The sequence below is a fragment of the Jatropha curcas genome, chromosome 1 (assembly GCF_041381405.1).
Source record: "Jatropha curcas cultivar XTBG-Jc1 chromosome 1, XTBG_Jcur_1.0, whole genome shotgun sequence".
NCBI classification, from domain to species: domain Eukaryota; kingdom Viridiplantae; phylum Streptophyta; class Magnoliopsida; order Malpighiales; family Euphorbiaceae; genus Jatropha; species Jatropha curcas.
This window is the reverse complement of record NC_143151.1, coordinates 3,008,257-3,023,685: the sequence shown is the minus strand read 5'-3', so window position 1 is coordinate 3,023,685 and position 15,429 is coordinate 3,008,257. Positions and strand designations below refer to the sequence as shown.

Sequence of the window (15,429 nt, the reverse complement as noted above, 5' to 3'; positions counted from 1 at the left end):
AACAAGGGAAAAAAAAAAAAAAAAAACTTATTTGCACCAGCAATTGAGAAATAAAATTTATAGAGGTTCATTTGCACATGGAAAATAAAGCATAGTTAGGAAAAACAATTCCAACCAAATGACTCATACAGAGACTCATTTGAACCTGGAACTGAGCAACTAAATTTACAAATAAAAATCGGTTCCCAACATTTTGGTGATAACTCCCTCTACAAACACGATAAACTTACCGCACTAAAGTATAGTCTAGTGTAAGTATGTATACGACCTGACAATAAATATCAGGTTCAGATCCTACTACAAAGCCAATTAATAAATAACTAAAAGAGAAAAAAAAAAAAAAATAAAACAAGTAAGGCAATTGCATATTCCACATCTTTTATAAATTCTGTATTCAAAATATAAAATACAAGAAAAGGAATATTTTTGTGAATTTTGTCAAATCTATAAATTATCATCCCTATACAAAAACGGGATCTCATAAAATTTCCTTTTCCAATGCTATCAACTAACTACATTGCAGCTATTTCAGGAAGGAGCCATTAGCCTGTGGTGTTGTCTTATATAAAACAATGCCTTTCAATTTAATTCTTCTAAACAGCAGCTCTAGAAAGTATGCAGCTTCAAAACCTATATAATAGCTGCCCTTCACCATAAAATAAGAGGCAGCACCAAATTTAAAAAATTCAATAACTCTGACATCAAGGACTCAGCTTTACTGGACTGCTAGCTCCATTTTGTGTATTTTCTGAAGGGGGCAGAGGCTTTGGAGATGCACTTTTCAAGAAGTTCTTTGCATACAACGAACCGAAGACAATAACCTGATCATTGTAGCAAAATTAATATCCTCAGGCTTAAAAGAAGGGGAAAAAAAATAACTATTCTCGAGAGAAGGGTTGAGAAAGAGGCTTACAGCTCCAATCCACTGCTCCCAGCTAAGAGGATGAGAAAACCACACGCATGACAACATGATGCTCGCCAACTTGAATTACAAAAGGAAATGACAAGATGCCATTTCATCAGAAGTGTAATTGTGAAGGCAAAAAGGAATGAAACGTTAGGTTCTGTTTTGGAATTTTTCTACTCTTACCTGTCTCGTGGTCATTATGGCAGCAAAAGTGAGAGCTCCGAATGTGCGGATTGTGTAAGAAATAAAGAATTGGCTGGCAGTTGCCACCTGCAAGGAATGATATTCATTCTCAGATTTAAGCTGTAATTTTCTCTTCAAGTCAGAGGATAAGGAAGGGAGGGGGAGAACATGTTATACAAGTAACGAACAAGGGGGAGGAGAGGTGCCTGATGCTATAGAATTACAACAGGTAAGTGAAAGTTACTCACAGCGGAAAGCAATGCAATGTCAAAGAAACAATCTTTATTGTGATAAACAAATTCTATTGCTGGAAGTAGATGCCCTTGTATTACAAGTCCTACATATGAAACACAAGTTAATACATTCATACACCAACAGAGTATAGGGACTGGTGAATTGTATCCTGAAGTAACAAAAATATCGTATTGAGTATGAAGAAACTAACATTGTATACTTGAATCAACTATCATGCAGTTAAAAATTGTTAGGAAACCCAAAAGAGGAAAAGGACAAAGCCCATCATCAAACAAAGTATGGGAAAGACTCAATAGAACACTATCAGGTGATAAGAAATGTAATTCTTTCTTCCCTTCCAGAATGTATAAACCAGCAGAATTCAAAGACAAGAAGGCCCTATTTGGGCCTATGTATATGCTATGGTGCACACAAAACCCAAGGACCAAAACATCCCACTTAGGTTGCTTTTCTCTTGGGCTTGGCCAGTGGGCTTCAAGAAGCATAGCTAAATTAGTCCAATCTTGGCCAATTGAACCTAGATCCTTCTAATAAAATTTGACAATAAAAGGCTTTGCATGCAAGACCATGTTCTCAAGAAATTACTCCCCAACAAGACAACAAATAGATGCAAATCAACCATAACTCTATCTAGATGCTCCCCAACAAGACCATACCTCAAGGAATTCCATAATATGTTAGAGGTCTTTTGAATTGAAGGAATTTGACTGATGGAAATTATATTCCACAGATTTATCAGATTCCTTTGTTTGGTTGAGAAAAAATAGGCTACAAACCATGGAATTAATGAATTTCATCATTGCTTCAATTCCACCATTTATAAAGAGAGAGAAATCCCGCCTTATAGATGAGATTTTCTCAATTCCATCATTTTTCATTGATGATGGAATTTAAACTACTAAATTTTGTTCCAAACTACTCTTCAAATCCATGGATTTTTATTTTCCAGCCAAATGATAGAATGTGAAATTCCAAGGATTCACAATCCAGATATCCTTGGAATTTCACATCCCATCTCCAAATGAGAGCTTAATGGTTTATTCACCTCAGAGAGAGAGAGAGAGAGAGAGAGAGAGAGAGAGAGAGACTAGGCACAATATAGAAAAACTCACCTGTGAAACTGAGAGCACAGGAACATAAGGTAGTGTAGAAAATTTGGTTATGTATTTCCATATCATAACCTTTAAATAGCTTATCTTGGAACGTGCTTGTAAATCCATCAAACCTATTAGACACACAAAAAAAGAAAGAATATTAATCACATAATAGCTTCATGCTTGCTTTTCCCAAATCTTTCATTTGAACCTCTGGTAGAAAATATATTTCTCAATGTCATTCAGCTTAAAACCATGAAATATAATTGAGACGAACAAAAAGTACAAAAGCTCAAATAATTCTTTGCACATAGCCTATAAATGAGGGATCAACTGAATAGCACAGCAATGAGGGATCAACTGTACTACTTGTATTTCTGCAACAGGCAGTCTTCATGCCCAACCACTCAGAAATTAGCGGGCTAGAAGCCTAGAACACACCTCTTAATGGGACATTAAAACGAAAAGCATACAATCATATAGTTGGTGCATAGCAGGAAAAAAAAAAAAATTTATATCTGTTCTATGAGACTAAAAAACTAATAATATATATGAATTCATATTACTTATAATTATAATAAGAAGAAATACATTTCAAATCAATACCCAAGATAACCAAGCATCAGGCTAACGCCCCAAACTGTATTTTCCCTTCCTCTGTTGTATGGACTAATATCAGTTCCTGCCTACAAAGAAAACGAAAAAAATCTAGGTCAGTGTGCATACTCCAGCTCCTGGTTTCTGATGGAATCCAGAAAGTAAAAACCCTGTCAATTGCTATAGAAATTTAAAAGCAATATTCACTAATTTTCAAAGCACAACCACACACAAGCAGATTCTGCAATGAAAAGTAATGAAAAGGACAAGCTGAGATAGGCTCCTAATTATTACCGGAAATAGAATAAAAACTGAACAACCCAATGTAACTAGAAAAGCTATCGAGTAGTCCATTCCCTTGTATCTCTTTTGCATAATGACTGTGCCCCAGATCTGTAAAAATTAAATAAAAAGGAATGAGTCAAACAATTGCCACTAAACTTAAAACAGAAGAACAAAATATGGACAAAGTTGACTATTCCATAATTTCCTCTGTGAAATCAATGCATGAGGCCTTCCCCTACACTACTAGGTTGGTCTTTTCATTACCCATAATACATCATAGTGGAATGTTTTCTCTGTACCTCTAAGAATAGTTAGAGGAAATGCAGCTGGCTCAACTAGGAAAATAAACCAAGATGGAAGGCAGAAAGATCCACATATACGTGATAAGCTTGGTATGGAAAATACTGGATCAAATTGAATAAGGAATGAAAGCAAAGATGATACTACAATAAATGATAAGTGAAGCACACATTTAAAGAATTTGAGATGACTGCACATCATAACAACAATATATAATCAAATAAACTCGACGTACCATAACAGGAATCATTTTTGCACACTTTGCAAGTGTCTGAACAGGAAAACTGACATACTTGAGGGCCTGTGAATAACAAATTGTCATCAAAAGTACATCATCAGCATACATAATATCACGATCCTAATACCTCAATTTAGCATAATATATAATATCATGATCCTAATTCTTCAATTTAGCATGTTATGGGTATTTGCCAAGTAAAATTTTCATAGAAACATCAATCAATATAAAATATTACTCAACAAGTTAAAAACATACCTCATACTGGCATGTTGTAGTTAGTATGTTGGAGACTGATATCAGGCAGTACTTATAAACTGGAGCAACAGGGTTTAATGCTTTTTTACTTGCCTATGAAAGAAAGTAAGAAATATAAACACCCAATTCAATCCTTTCGGCAACTACTATATAAGAAAGGGTTAGTTTCTTGACTTTCTTATAATTATCTCTATTAAAGTGCATATTTTCTGACAAGAACCAACTTATACTGCAACCCTTAAAAAACCTATGGAAAGCAGGAAAAACAAAATCTACAAATGTCAGCTTCTTACCAATAGAACACCGGCAGAAACTGCTGAGGTTGTAATGCGGTTACAGAAAACAAGAAATAGTGAGTATTTGAAAAATTCCTTATTCAGCCCATAGGGCACTCTCATAATCTTTTCCTGCAAAAGAAGAAATAAACTTCTTTCAACTCAATTGTACTTTAATTCAACCTTCGTGTCCACCATTAGCAATACAACTATAAATGTGATGATAAAAAAAGGAGAACTTTTTCATTATGAGAAGACTACAAATACTATAGAATCTGCATAATGGAGGGGGGAAGGGAAAAAAAGGCTAATTTATTATTGCATTATAAATTTCAACCTAATTGAATGAAATTATCTACAGCACAAATGTAATTTCATATTCTCATCATTATAATAATCATAAAAACATATAAAAAAATTCACATAAACAAATACAAATGCGAATACATACTATACAGAAGCAGGTCTATTAACACAAGTAAAAATATAGGATGAAAAAGTAATCACCTGCAAAACACCATAGATCACAAGAGTAGTCATGATTCCAGACACGGCAAAAACCCCTTTCCATAGCTTATTCTCCTTCACACTAGCCGGTGATGGTAACGAATCGGCCATAGAAAACAAAAAATTAACACCACATCTGAAAAATAATAATAATTGCAAATAAAAAAAATCAGCCTAAGAAGAAAAAAATATACAAGATGGAAAGAGAGAAAATTAAACGAAAAAAGAAAAAAGCTGAGTACCGGAACTGCACGGTAAGTCGCCGGAGAAGAGAAGACCGGTGGATATGGAACTGGAAATTTGGGATCGGAAAGAGAGTGGTGGTGGATACGTGGCGGGAGAAGGAAGGAGTATAGTATAGAGAGTTAAAAAGTGGATAGAGAGAAACCAGAGAAAGAGAATGTTACGTGTTTGGGTTCAGAGGAAAACAGATACAGATCGCCTGACTCTCGTATTCTCCGGCGATTTTTTCTGTGTTTCTGGGTGTTCTCTTTTTTTTTTTTTTTCAACCAGAAAAGCGTTTGCCACATCAGCATACTTAGTGATGGTCCACACACACAATGCATTTAGCGCTGACTAATACGGTCAATACTATGTCCGACCCTGTCTCGAATCCAACCGGAATCGAAACAAAATCCGACAGTTTGTTGGGAACCGATCGGTTCTATCATCTGTTTTGCGAATTTGATCTAAATTTTCTTAACAAAATTAATATTTTTAAAAAATAAAAAATATTTTAAGAATTCAGCTTTGATAAATTATTTTTAAGGTGAACACATTATTTTTCTGTTTTAATGATTTGTATAAATAAAAATATTAATTAAATTTTTTTATAATCATACTTTGTGGTTATTTATTGCTTTTCGATAATTACAAGTAAAATGGCCATGTAAATTATTAATTTGAAAAAAGAAATATTAAATAATTTTTATAAAAATAAAAATATTATATGAACAAACTATAGTTTTCTTGGAAAAAGAGAATTGTTTTTCATTGTCACAGCAAGATCAAAATATATACAACATATACAACTATCAAAATATTCTCCTAATAAAAGCTAAACTACCAAAATAGAACCAAATCAAACAAACAATGAAAGAAAAATATATTTACATAGAAATTCCTAAATTAGCAACCCAAATCAACGGCAATCAGCCAATTGCCACCTAAATTAATGGCAATGACCATGCAAGTCAAATGACAGCAGAAAGCTAGCTGTAACAGTAGAAAATGGCAATGACCATGCAAGTCAAATGACAGCAGAAAGCTAGGTATAATAGCAGAGCTGTAATACCCCCCCCCCCCCCCTCCTCAAGATGGAGCATGAGGATCTTGAATGCCCATCTTGCAAAGAAGAAACTGAAATTGATCCTTTCCTAATGCTTTTGTGAAGATATCAGCTAGCTGCATTGAACTACGAACATAGCTGGTGCAAATATTACCAGAAATTATCTCATTACGAATAAAATGACAATCCACTTCAATATGCTTAGTGCGCTCATGATAAACGGGATTAGCAGCGATATGTAAAGCAGCTTGATTATCGCAATATAATCGCATAGGTTCAGTATGCATCACACCAAAAGAATTCAATAAACCTTTCAACCATTTAAGTTCACAAGCTGTAGCAGTCATAGACCGGTATTCAGCTTCAGCAGATGAGCGTGAAACCGTCTGTTGTTTCTTAGTCTTCCATGAGATAGGCGAGTTACCCAACAGAATAAAATAACCCGTTAAAGAGCGTCCTGTCAAGGGACAATTCGCCCAATCCGAATCACAATAAGCAATCAATTTTAAATCACAATTAGCACGTAGCAAAATACCTTGGCCTGGATTTCCTTTTAAATATCGCACTACTCTTAAAGCAGCATCCCAATGAGCTTTCTTTGGCTGTTGCATAAACTGTGCAAGAATATGCATAGAGTAAGATAATTCAGGCCGGGTTATAGTCAAATAAATAAGTCGACCCACCAAACGTCTATATTGAGCAGGATTGTCGACATCATCGCTTTCAGTAACAGCCAGCTTGTGATTTTGTTCAAGTGGAGTATGAATTGGCTTGGAACCCAACAAGCCAACTTCAGAAATCACGTCCAAAGCATATTTTCGTTGACACAAAAAAATCACATCCAAGTTTCTTGCCACTTCAATCCCTAAGAAAAATTTCAGCTTGCCCAAGTCCTTCATATGAAAACATTAACCCAAATAATTTTTGAACTTTTGCACAGCGGAATCTTTATTGGAAGAAATAATGAGATCATCAACATAAATGAGAACATTCAATTGAGTACCCTTATCTTGAAAAATGAATAAAGAGTAATCTGATAATGATTGTTTAAAACCATACTCCTTGAGAGATGTAGCCAATTTCTCAAACCAGCATCTAGGAGCTTGCCGCAAACCGTATAGAGACTTTCGAAGTCTACAAACCTTCCCTGGTGTTGAAGAAGCAAATCCAGGCGGCATCTTCATATAAACTACTTCTTCCAAATCACCATGTAAGAATGCATTTTGGACATCTATTTGATGAAGTTCCCAATTCTTAGCAGCTGCTACGGCAAGAAATGTGCGCACCGTCCCCATTTTTGCTGTAGGGGCGAAGGTTTCTTGATAATCAATACCTTCCAATTGATTGTTGCCAAGTATTACCAACCGTGCCTTGTACTGTTCAACACTTCCATCAGAGTTGTACTTGATTTTATACACCCATTTGCTGCCAATTGCTTTCTTCCCAGGAGGCAAAGTTTCAACTGTCCATGTACCATTTTCTTCTAAAAATTGCATTTCTTTTCTCATGGCCTCTCTCCACCGTATATCTTTGATTTCATCAGCATAATTGTTTAGTTCATGACCTGAAGTAATTGCTGCCAAGAAACACCGGTGTTGCACAGAAAATTTATCATATCTCACATAATGTGCTAAAGGATAAGGTGTACTTGAGGAATCAGATTGGTTGGATGAGCACATCGAGGGGCTTATTTTGGTGGCATTAATCACATAATCTTTTAAATGAATGGAAGGACGTTTGACCCTATGCCCTCTTCCCAACTGCTCTTCTATGACATCACTGCTTTCCCCTTCATTTCTATTATTTTGAATGGATTTCTCCTCTTCATGATTGCTTGTAATATTTCTGTCCATACTCTCAATATTTTCCTCAGCCATGCCACCATTTAAATCCTCAACTTCATCATTGGACTCCTCAACTCTGTTATTTATACTTAAAATTTTCTCATGTGCATATGGAAATTCATTTTCAGCAAAGACAACATCCCCAGATACAAAATATTCCTTTGTCTCCAAATCATACAATCTCCAGCCCTTCTTACCCACTGGATATCCAACAAAAACACATCGTCGACTTCGACTAGCAAATTTATCTCGAACCAAATTTTGATTATGTGCATAGCACAAATAACCAAAAATCCGAATGTGTTTGTAAGAAGGAATTTTGCCAAAAATAATCTCATATGGAGTTTTCCCTTGCAACAATAGAGATGGAGTTCTATTAATTAAATAACCAACTGTAAGAACACATTCTCCCCAAAATTCTATCGGCAAATTTGCTTCAAAACGCAAAGCTCTTGCAATATTGAGAATATGGCGATGCTTCCTTTCCACCCGTCCATTTTGTTGTGGTGTTCCTACACAAGAAGTTTGGTGCAAAATTCCATTTTCAAGAAAATAATCTTTCAAGCACATAAATTCACTTCCATTATCACTCCGAACAATTTTCACATTTTTTTCAAATTGTCGTTCAACCATCATAAAAAAATTCTTTAGAGTACCAGCTATTGCATTTTTTCCATTCAACAAAAATATCCACACAGCACGAGAGTAATCATCAATAATTGTTAAGAAATAAATTGCTCCACAAGAAGCTGGGACTTTATAAGGTCCCCACAAATCACAATGGATCAATTCAAAACAATTTTTAGCTTTACTGTCACTAGAAATGAATACCTCTCTTGTTTGTTTTGCTCTAAAACAAGCGTCACAAGTTTTATTATTTTTCCTGGCTATTCTACCAACTTCTGGAATTAATTCAACAACTTTAGAAGAGGGATGACCCATTCTTTTATGCCAAAGCTCAAAAGATCCCACAACAGCCACCTTATGAGCACGTAATGAAGCCACACCTTTAAGAAAATAAAGCCCCTCTCTTTGCTCACCCGCTCCAATCAGGTTCCTCGAGTTTAGGTCCTGTATAGCACAAATCTTATTAGTGAGTTGAATAACAAACTCTGAGTCATTAAGAAGTTGTGAAACAGAAATCAAATTGCATTTTAAGTTGGGCACATATAAAACTCGTCGCAATATCAAATCTCCTCCAAGGAATACAGTTCCTTCTTTCATTGCCATGGTCTCTTCTCCATCAGGTAATTCAACTGAACATGGCTCAATATCACGCCAATCATGCAAAAAATCCAGCTTTCCTGTCATACGATGAGAAGCGCCTGTGTCTATAATCCATGGAAAAAGTTTCTATTTACCTGTCATCCTTTCATCAGTACCATTTTGATGTGAACTCAACATGCCCAGCAATGTTGTCCATTGCTCATCATTCAATCCAATAAGACCTTTTCGATCTGAATCGGTAATGTTTGCACGCCCACTGTCATTTCCAATTCGTTGTGTGGCATTGGCACGAGCTCCTCCTCTTTTACCACGCCTTTGGTTTCCATTTCCACGTCCAGTCAAGTTTCCACGCGGCCTGTTACCCCACCATTCAGGATATGCTATCAGTTGAAAACAATTTCAGCCTCATGTCCTTCTTGATTGCAATTAGAACAAATCACACTTTTATCCTTATCCCCCCCTGAATTTCGACCACTTGATCGAATTGCAAAACACATGGGATTACCTCTTTCTTCCTTAGTTCGCATAACAGTTCTTACCCGCTCTTGTTGAACAACTATAGCATAAGCACGATTTACATTGGGTAGAGGCTCGGTACTCAAAATATTAGAGCGTACCATTCCGTATCCTTCTTCATCCAAGCCCATTAGAAATTGATGGACTCTTTCTTGTTCACGCTTTCGTTCCAATTCAATGGTCAGATTACATTTGCAACCTTTGCAAACATATGTTGGTATTTGATCATAATTGTTTATTTCATCCCACAACAATTTGAGTCTCCTAAAGTAAGAGATAATGGACTGACCATCTTGCTTACAATTTGCCAAATCTGATCTTAGTTGCTGCATTCGCGGACCATTTCCAATTGAGAATCTCTGTTTAATATCTTCCCACAAAACCTTCACACTTTCTATGTGAGAGATAGTCGAGCGAAGAGTCGGTTCAATGGTGTTAAGTACCCACGAAACCAACATAGAATTAACTGTCTACCAGTCTTCTAGATCCGTCGAATCATCCGCTGGTTGTTTGATAGTTCCATCAACAAAACCATATTTCTTTTTGGCTCGCAATGCAGTCCACAAAGCCCGTGCCCATTCTTCATAATTCTCACCCTTCAACTGAACTTGGGTAATCAAGTTACCTCGGTTATCATTCGAATTCAGTGTGTAAGGGTTGTAACTTTTCTTTTCTATTCCAGAACTCTCATCATTTTTCTTTCCGTCAACCATGGCTCTGATACCATGAACAAACTATAGGTTTCTTGGAAAGAGAGAATTGTTTTTCATTGTCACAGCAAGATCAAAATATATACAACATATACAGCTATCAAAATATTCTCCTAATAAAAGCTAAACTACCAAAATAGAACCAAATCAAACAAACAAGGAAAGAAAAATATATTTACATAGAAATTCCTAAATTAGCAACCCAAATCAACGGCAATCAGCCAATTGCCACCTAAATTAATGGCAATGACCATGCAAGTCAAATGACAGCAGAAAGCTAGCTGTAACAGCAGAGCTGTAATATTATACTCCATGTGTATATGGCGGATTTTCTAATATTTGTATTTATCATTAAATAAGTCAAATATATAAATTTATCCCCTAAACTTTTACCAATAAATTTTATGGTCCTTGTATTTTCAAAATGACCTTATAGCCCTTAAAGTTGTAAATTTATTACTATTTCATAGCCGTCGAATAGATAAAACATGTGAATTTAAAAAGGGTCTGTTGTAACTTCCCCCATTATGTTTGAGCCTCTCTACTTCTCATATTTTTCCTCAAACCATTTTTCTTCGTAAGCTATTGAGGAACTCTGTACTCTTCTTATATCTCTTATATGGCTCTTTTCGTCTTATAAAAATGTCTCTCTTGTTGATAAATTAATTTTTCCTTCAAAATTTCAAATAAAAATCAGGTATTATATAATTTATCCACCAAATTATGTGATTTCACCTATTTCGCTCATGTGTGTTTTCATTTTATCAATTTCTTTCAATTTAGATGTTTTTCTTTAAAACTTACATTCATGAATCTGAGCTTTGGATCTAAAAATTCTATGGTTTTTAAATAATAATTATATACTAAAGAACTAAAAAATTTGTAACCTTTTGCTTTTCTAATTAATATAGATAAGAATTTATTTTGATGAAATTAAAATAAGAATAAAAGTCGAAGATAATGAAAAGAAAAACTTGAATCTGCCGAAAATTGAAAGGAGGGAGAAAAAGTGTATTGCTAAATTAAATTTGGGCAGAGAGAGAACAAAGGAGGGAGAGAAGGTAAAGGTATGATATTATTTTACTTAATTTAATTTTTTTTTCTTTCAATTCATTAAAGTGCCATGTATAAATTATTTTAGAGCATCAGGCCTGATTTAGAGTTTGTAATCTACTTGCTTTGTTGTGGACTAATAAGCATGTAATGGGAGCAAATTTATAGATTTAAAGGGTAACAAGGTTATTTTAAAAATTAAGAAAGCCACCAGATTTTTTGGTGAAAGTTTATAGGTGAATTTATGTTTTTCTGCCTCATTAAATGTATAATCATTTTGTTAACACCTATAACGTTTAATTTTTAGCGTTTTATAACAAACTACTCAAACAGTTAAACACTACTAAAATGACTAACAGCTATCAAAATAACTAATTTTATCCAACATAATTGAAACAACCCAAATTTTTATTTTCAAAATATTTTCCAATTAATTTTAATGAACCGACGGCCTGTAAATTTGTTTCAATATTTTAATGCGAATACTGTGACAAACCGAACCGAAAAAGTGATTGAAAAATTTGAAAACCAAAGGCTTGGGCTGAATCGAACCGAATCGAACCGGTTCGATCTAAACAATCTAGAAACATCTCCTTCCCTTTTTTTTTTTTCTTCTCATCAACGCTCACTCCCACACCATTTTTCCGCCACTAGTACACCACCGACACTGCCATCAGCACACTACCAGCGCCACCACCTGTAACATCCTACTGAATCGAATCGTTGCATAGAGTCGAGTCGAGTTGGGCCGAACAAGAACCCGGTTCGAGCCATTTAAATCCAGAGTGGGGTAGAATGGGATGTAACTTAAATAAGTAAAAGAAGTGGACTTACTTGAATGAAACAAAAATATCAAAGTATAAGGAGTAGGACTTACTTGCACTAAAATATAAAGTTTAGGTATTAAAATGTAACATATGGAAAATATAGGTACTATTTGGTAATTTTTAACACACAATCAAAGATAAATTTGGACTACACGAGACTTCCATTTCAGTTTGCCTTCTTCATTTTCTTCATCTTCATCTTCAACGTCTTCTTCATCTTCATCTTCCTCTTCATCTCCTTTCATCTTTCTCTTCATCTCCTTCCTTTCTCCATCCATTTTCATGTGATTTAAACACTAACTTCAACCTAGAACTCTATCCAAGTAAGTAGCCCTTCTTGATTTTCATACTTTTGTGATTTTTTAGATGATTTCTAAGAGTTATTATGTATAGGAGAGGGGAACTCAAAGTTGGAAGAAAAGGAAGCTAAGAAGAGGATTTAAAGCTCTTTTGGTTGAAGGTTTGATATCTCTTTTAGTTTTTCACATTTTCTTGCATGAAAACTTGTGTAGTGTGTTGATAATGAAAACATTTATTGCTGAATGTTGAATTAGAGGTCTGTAAATGGTGATAAAGCATGGGATGAATTGAATGAATGAAGTAGATATTGATTTCATGCTGAACCCAGTTTGTTGGACCATTGACCAGTAACTTCACCCTGATTTTGACTCTGTTTAACGATGGAATTAGGAAGTGGTATAGAAGAGTTATTTGTTCCTCTATGTTTTATCTGTCCATGAGTTTTTGAATCACCTAATTTGGAGTTATAAATTGAGAGATATGACCAAAATAGTACAGACTGTGCAGGCTGGAAATCAACAGTCTGGACGAACTAGAAGTTGCTCATTTCGGTAAATATTTGCCTACCTTACCAACGTAATTAAGAGATGTGGTAGAAGATAAATTTGTATCCTAATGTGTTAGCTAACCATAGAAGGCAGAATCACCTAAATTGGAGTTATATATTGAGATCTGTGACCAAAATAGTATAACTTGTGCAGGCTGGAACCCAACAGCAGGGCAGACTGACAGTTGATACTTGAGCTCAATGTTTGACTACCTTACCAACGTAATTAAGAGATGTGATAGAAGAAAACTTTGTACCTTAAGATGTTAGCTAACCATAGAATTTAGAATAACCTAAATTGGACGTATACAGAAAGAGTTATGATAGGATTTGTGAAACATGTACAGGCTGTCTGGCAGATTTCAAGAACACATTAGAAATGATGTTGGAATGCATATGTAGATTCATTCACCCGAAAATTATTACTGCATTTTACCTTCTAAGTGAACTTAATTCAAACTAAGAATTTCCTTAATCTGAATGGTAAAATTTAGTTACATAAATATTAGTAAGAATTGCATCGCGGGTGCAATAGCTAGAGTATTTCCATGCAAGTTACTTTATACATTATCAATGGTATGCATTATTCCTCATTATATTTTCTAAATAATTCTTGTATTATCACAATACACATAATATGCTCCATTAAGGTTAGGTAGAAACCACGTAGATAAGACTATGTCGCGACATAGGATAGCAGATCTGCACCCCATACAGTTTGGTACTCCAGCTACAGGCTGTTGAGTGGATATGATTTATATACGGGCCATAACAGCCCAGCCATACAGTATTCATCCAGTTTCATACAGTTCATACAGTTTTTCTTATCACTTTGGTTTCACTATAACCTTATGGAACCATGCAGTTATGTGATTTATTATTTATAAAGTATATACGATGGTTAATAAAAGTTGCAAAATTTATACAGCATCATGAACAGCAGGTAAAATCATGAAAGTATAATGATATGTGTGCTTATATGTTTATTGTTTTATTTCTTATTAAATTGAGATATCCACTGAGCATTATTTGCTCAGCGAGTTATTTATTTAACTCGTAGGTTTCGAGACTGGACCGTAGAGAATCAGCTTACAACTGCTGCAGTTCATTTGTGGAAGACTCAGTCTTCAGGGTAGCTATTCATTTGGATATTTTGATTCTGTCTATCCTTATCATGGCATGTACAGGGCACACAGTTGGGCCCATTTCATTTTGAAAATTAGTATCATGTCTTGTAAAAATATTAAGTACATATCTATATTTTCCTAATGTAAAAAGCAATAGCTTGACATCATAATCAGCATACAACATGATATTAGCATGAAAGGACATAGGTTCAACCAGATTGTAGCGTCTCAGCTCGGTTCATTTGAGTTAACGGGTGGACCGGGAAGGGATGTTACAAATTTTGGTATCAGAGCACTAGTTTAGTTCCTCGGGCTTAAATGCATATGTCATTATAGTGTACATGCCATGACTACCCTGATGAACTAAGCAGTTGTTAGTTTTATAGGAGGATGTCACAGGAAGGTGAAAGCGAGTCACACGCCTCCAGAGCTGTGGAGGGTGAGGCTCCAGTAGCACCAGGTCAAGAGGTGCTATTAAAGCAACTTGCAGATACGTTTAGACAGATTGCAGGGGTGGTACCTCAGGCATCAGTAGTAGTAGACAGAGAAAGAAAGTCCCCACTAGAAAAGCTTAGAAAATATGGTGCAAAAGAATTCAGAGCTAGCAAGGACGACAATCCCGAAACAGCTGAGTATTGGTTAGATGGTACTTTAAGAGTCCTGGAGCAATTACAGTGTACACTAGAGGACAAGTTGATTTGTGCCACGTCATTACTGACATTATATACAGCAGCAGGGGAAGAGATTACAGTCGTCAGGAAGCGACGAGATTTTCTGGGTAATGTGATATCAGCCATGGCAGCAAAGAGATTAATTCAGAAGGGTTGTGAAGCATACTTAGTTTGTGCATTGAAAGCAGAGAAAGAAAAGTTAAAATCCAGAAGAGTTACCAGGGTTACCACTAAGGAGGGAAGTAGAGTTTACCATAGATGTCTATCCTGGAGCAGCACCAGTATCAATTGCACCTTACAGAATGGCACCAGTAGAGCTAAAAGAGTTAAAGCTTCAGCTACAGGAGTTATTAGGCAAAGGCTTTATTCGCCCCAGTGTATCACCTTGGGGAGCACCCGTGTTATTCGTAAAGAAGAAAG

At 35.4% G+C, this 15,429-nt stretch overlaps 1 protein-coding gene, 1 long non-coding RNA gene and 1 pseudogene across 3 annotated transcripts; 1 reads left to right on the top strand and 2 right to left on the bottom strand.

Moving 5' to 3' along the window:
- Positions 1 to 353: 353 nt before the first annotated feature.
- Positions 354 to 5,414, bottom strand: LOC149498822 (UDP-N-acetylglucosamine (UAA) transporter family). Of its 2 annotated transcripts, none has more exons than XM_089716506.1 (12): positions 5,142 to 5,414; positions 4,900 to 4,981; positions 4,411 to 4,524; positions 4,118 to 4,210; positions 3,857 to 3,922; positions 3,331 to 3,429; positions 3,046 to 3,125; positions 2,458 to 2,570; positions 1,339 to 1,427; positions 1,091 to 1,177; positions 914 to 982; positions 354 to 821 (listed from the first exon to the last, which is right to left on the bottom strand). In XM_089716506.1, exons 2-12 carry the CDS (start codon positions 4,930 to 4,932, stop codon positions 702 to 704), a joined length of 963 nt encoding a protein of 320 aa, XP_089572632.1. In that variant the 5' UTR covers positions 4,933 to 4,981; positions 5,142 to 5,414; the 3' UTR covers positions 354 to 701. The 2 variants fall into 2 exon arrangements, with proteins under 2 accessions (XP_089572632.1, XP_089572630.1); XM_089716504.1 differs by having other exon boundaries at positions 4,900 to 5,035; positions 5,142 to 5,413.
- A 3,653-nt stretch (positions 5,415 to 9,067) lies between these two features.
- Positions 9,068 to 10,003, bottom strand: LOC149498821 (uncharacterized; annotated as a pseudogene).
- Positions 10,004 to 12,264: 2,261 nt separating this feature from the next.
- On the top strand, positions 12,265 to 14,320 carry LOC149498820 (uncharacterized). Its single transcript, XR_016320687.1, has 3 exons — positions 12,265 to 12,687; positions 12,758 to 12,824; positions 14,272 to 14,320. It is a non-coding gene; the product is annotated as an uncharacterized LOC149498820 (long non-coding RNA).
- Positions 14,321 to 15,429: the final 1,109 nt, after the last annotated feature.

Excerpts from the sequence above, each read along its gene's own strand:
- LOC149498822 (XM_089716504.1), bottom strand. The coding sequence starts at position 5,010 with ATGGCCGATTCGTTACCATCACCGGCTAGTGTGAAGGAGAATAAGCTA. Across the intron at positions 3,126-3,330 it reads CAGTTTTTATTCTATTTCCG|GCAGGAACTGATATTAGTCC; the intron begins GTAATAATTAGG and ends TTTTCTTTGTAG. Across the intron at positions 1,178-1,338 it reads ACATTGCATTGCTTTCCGCT|GTGGCAACTGCCAGCCAATT; the intron begins GTGAGTAACTTT and ends CATTCCTTGCAG.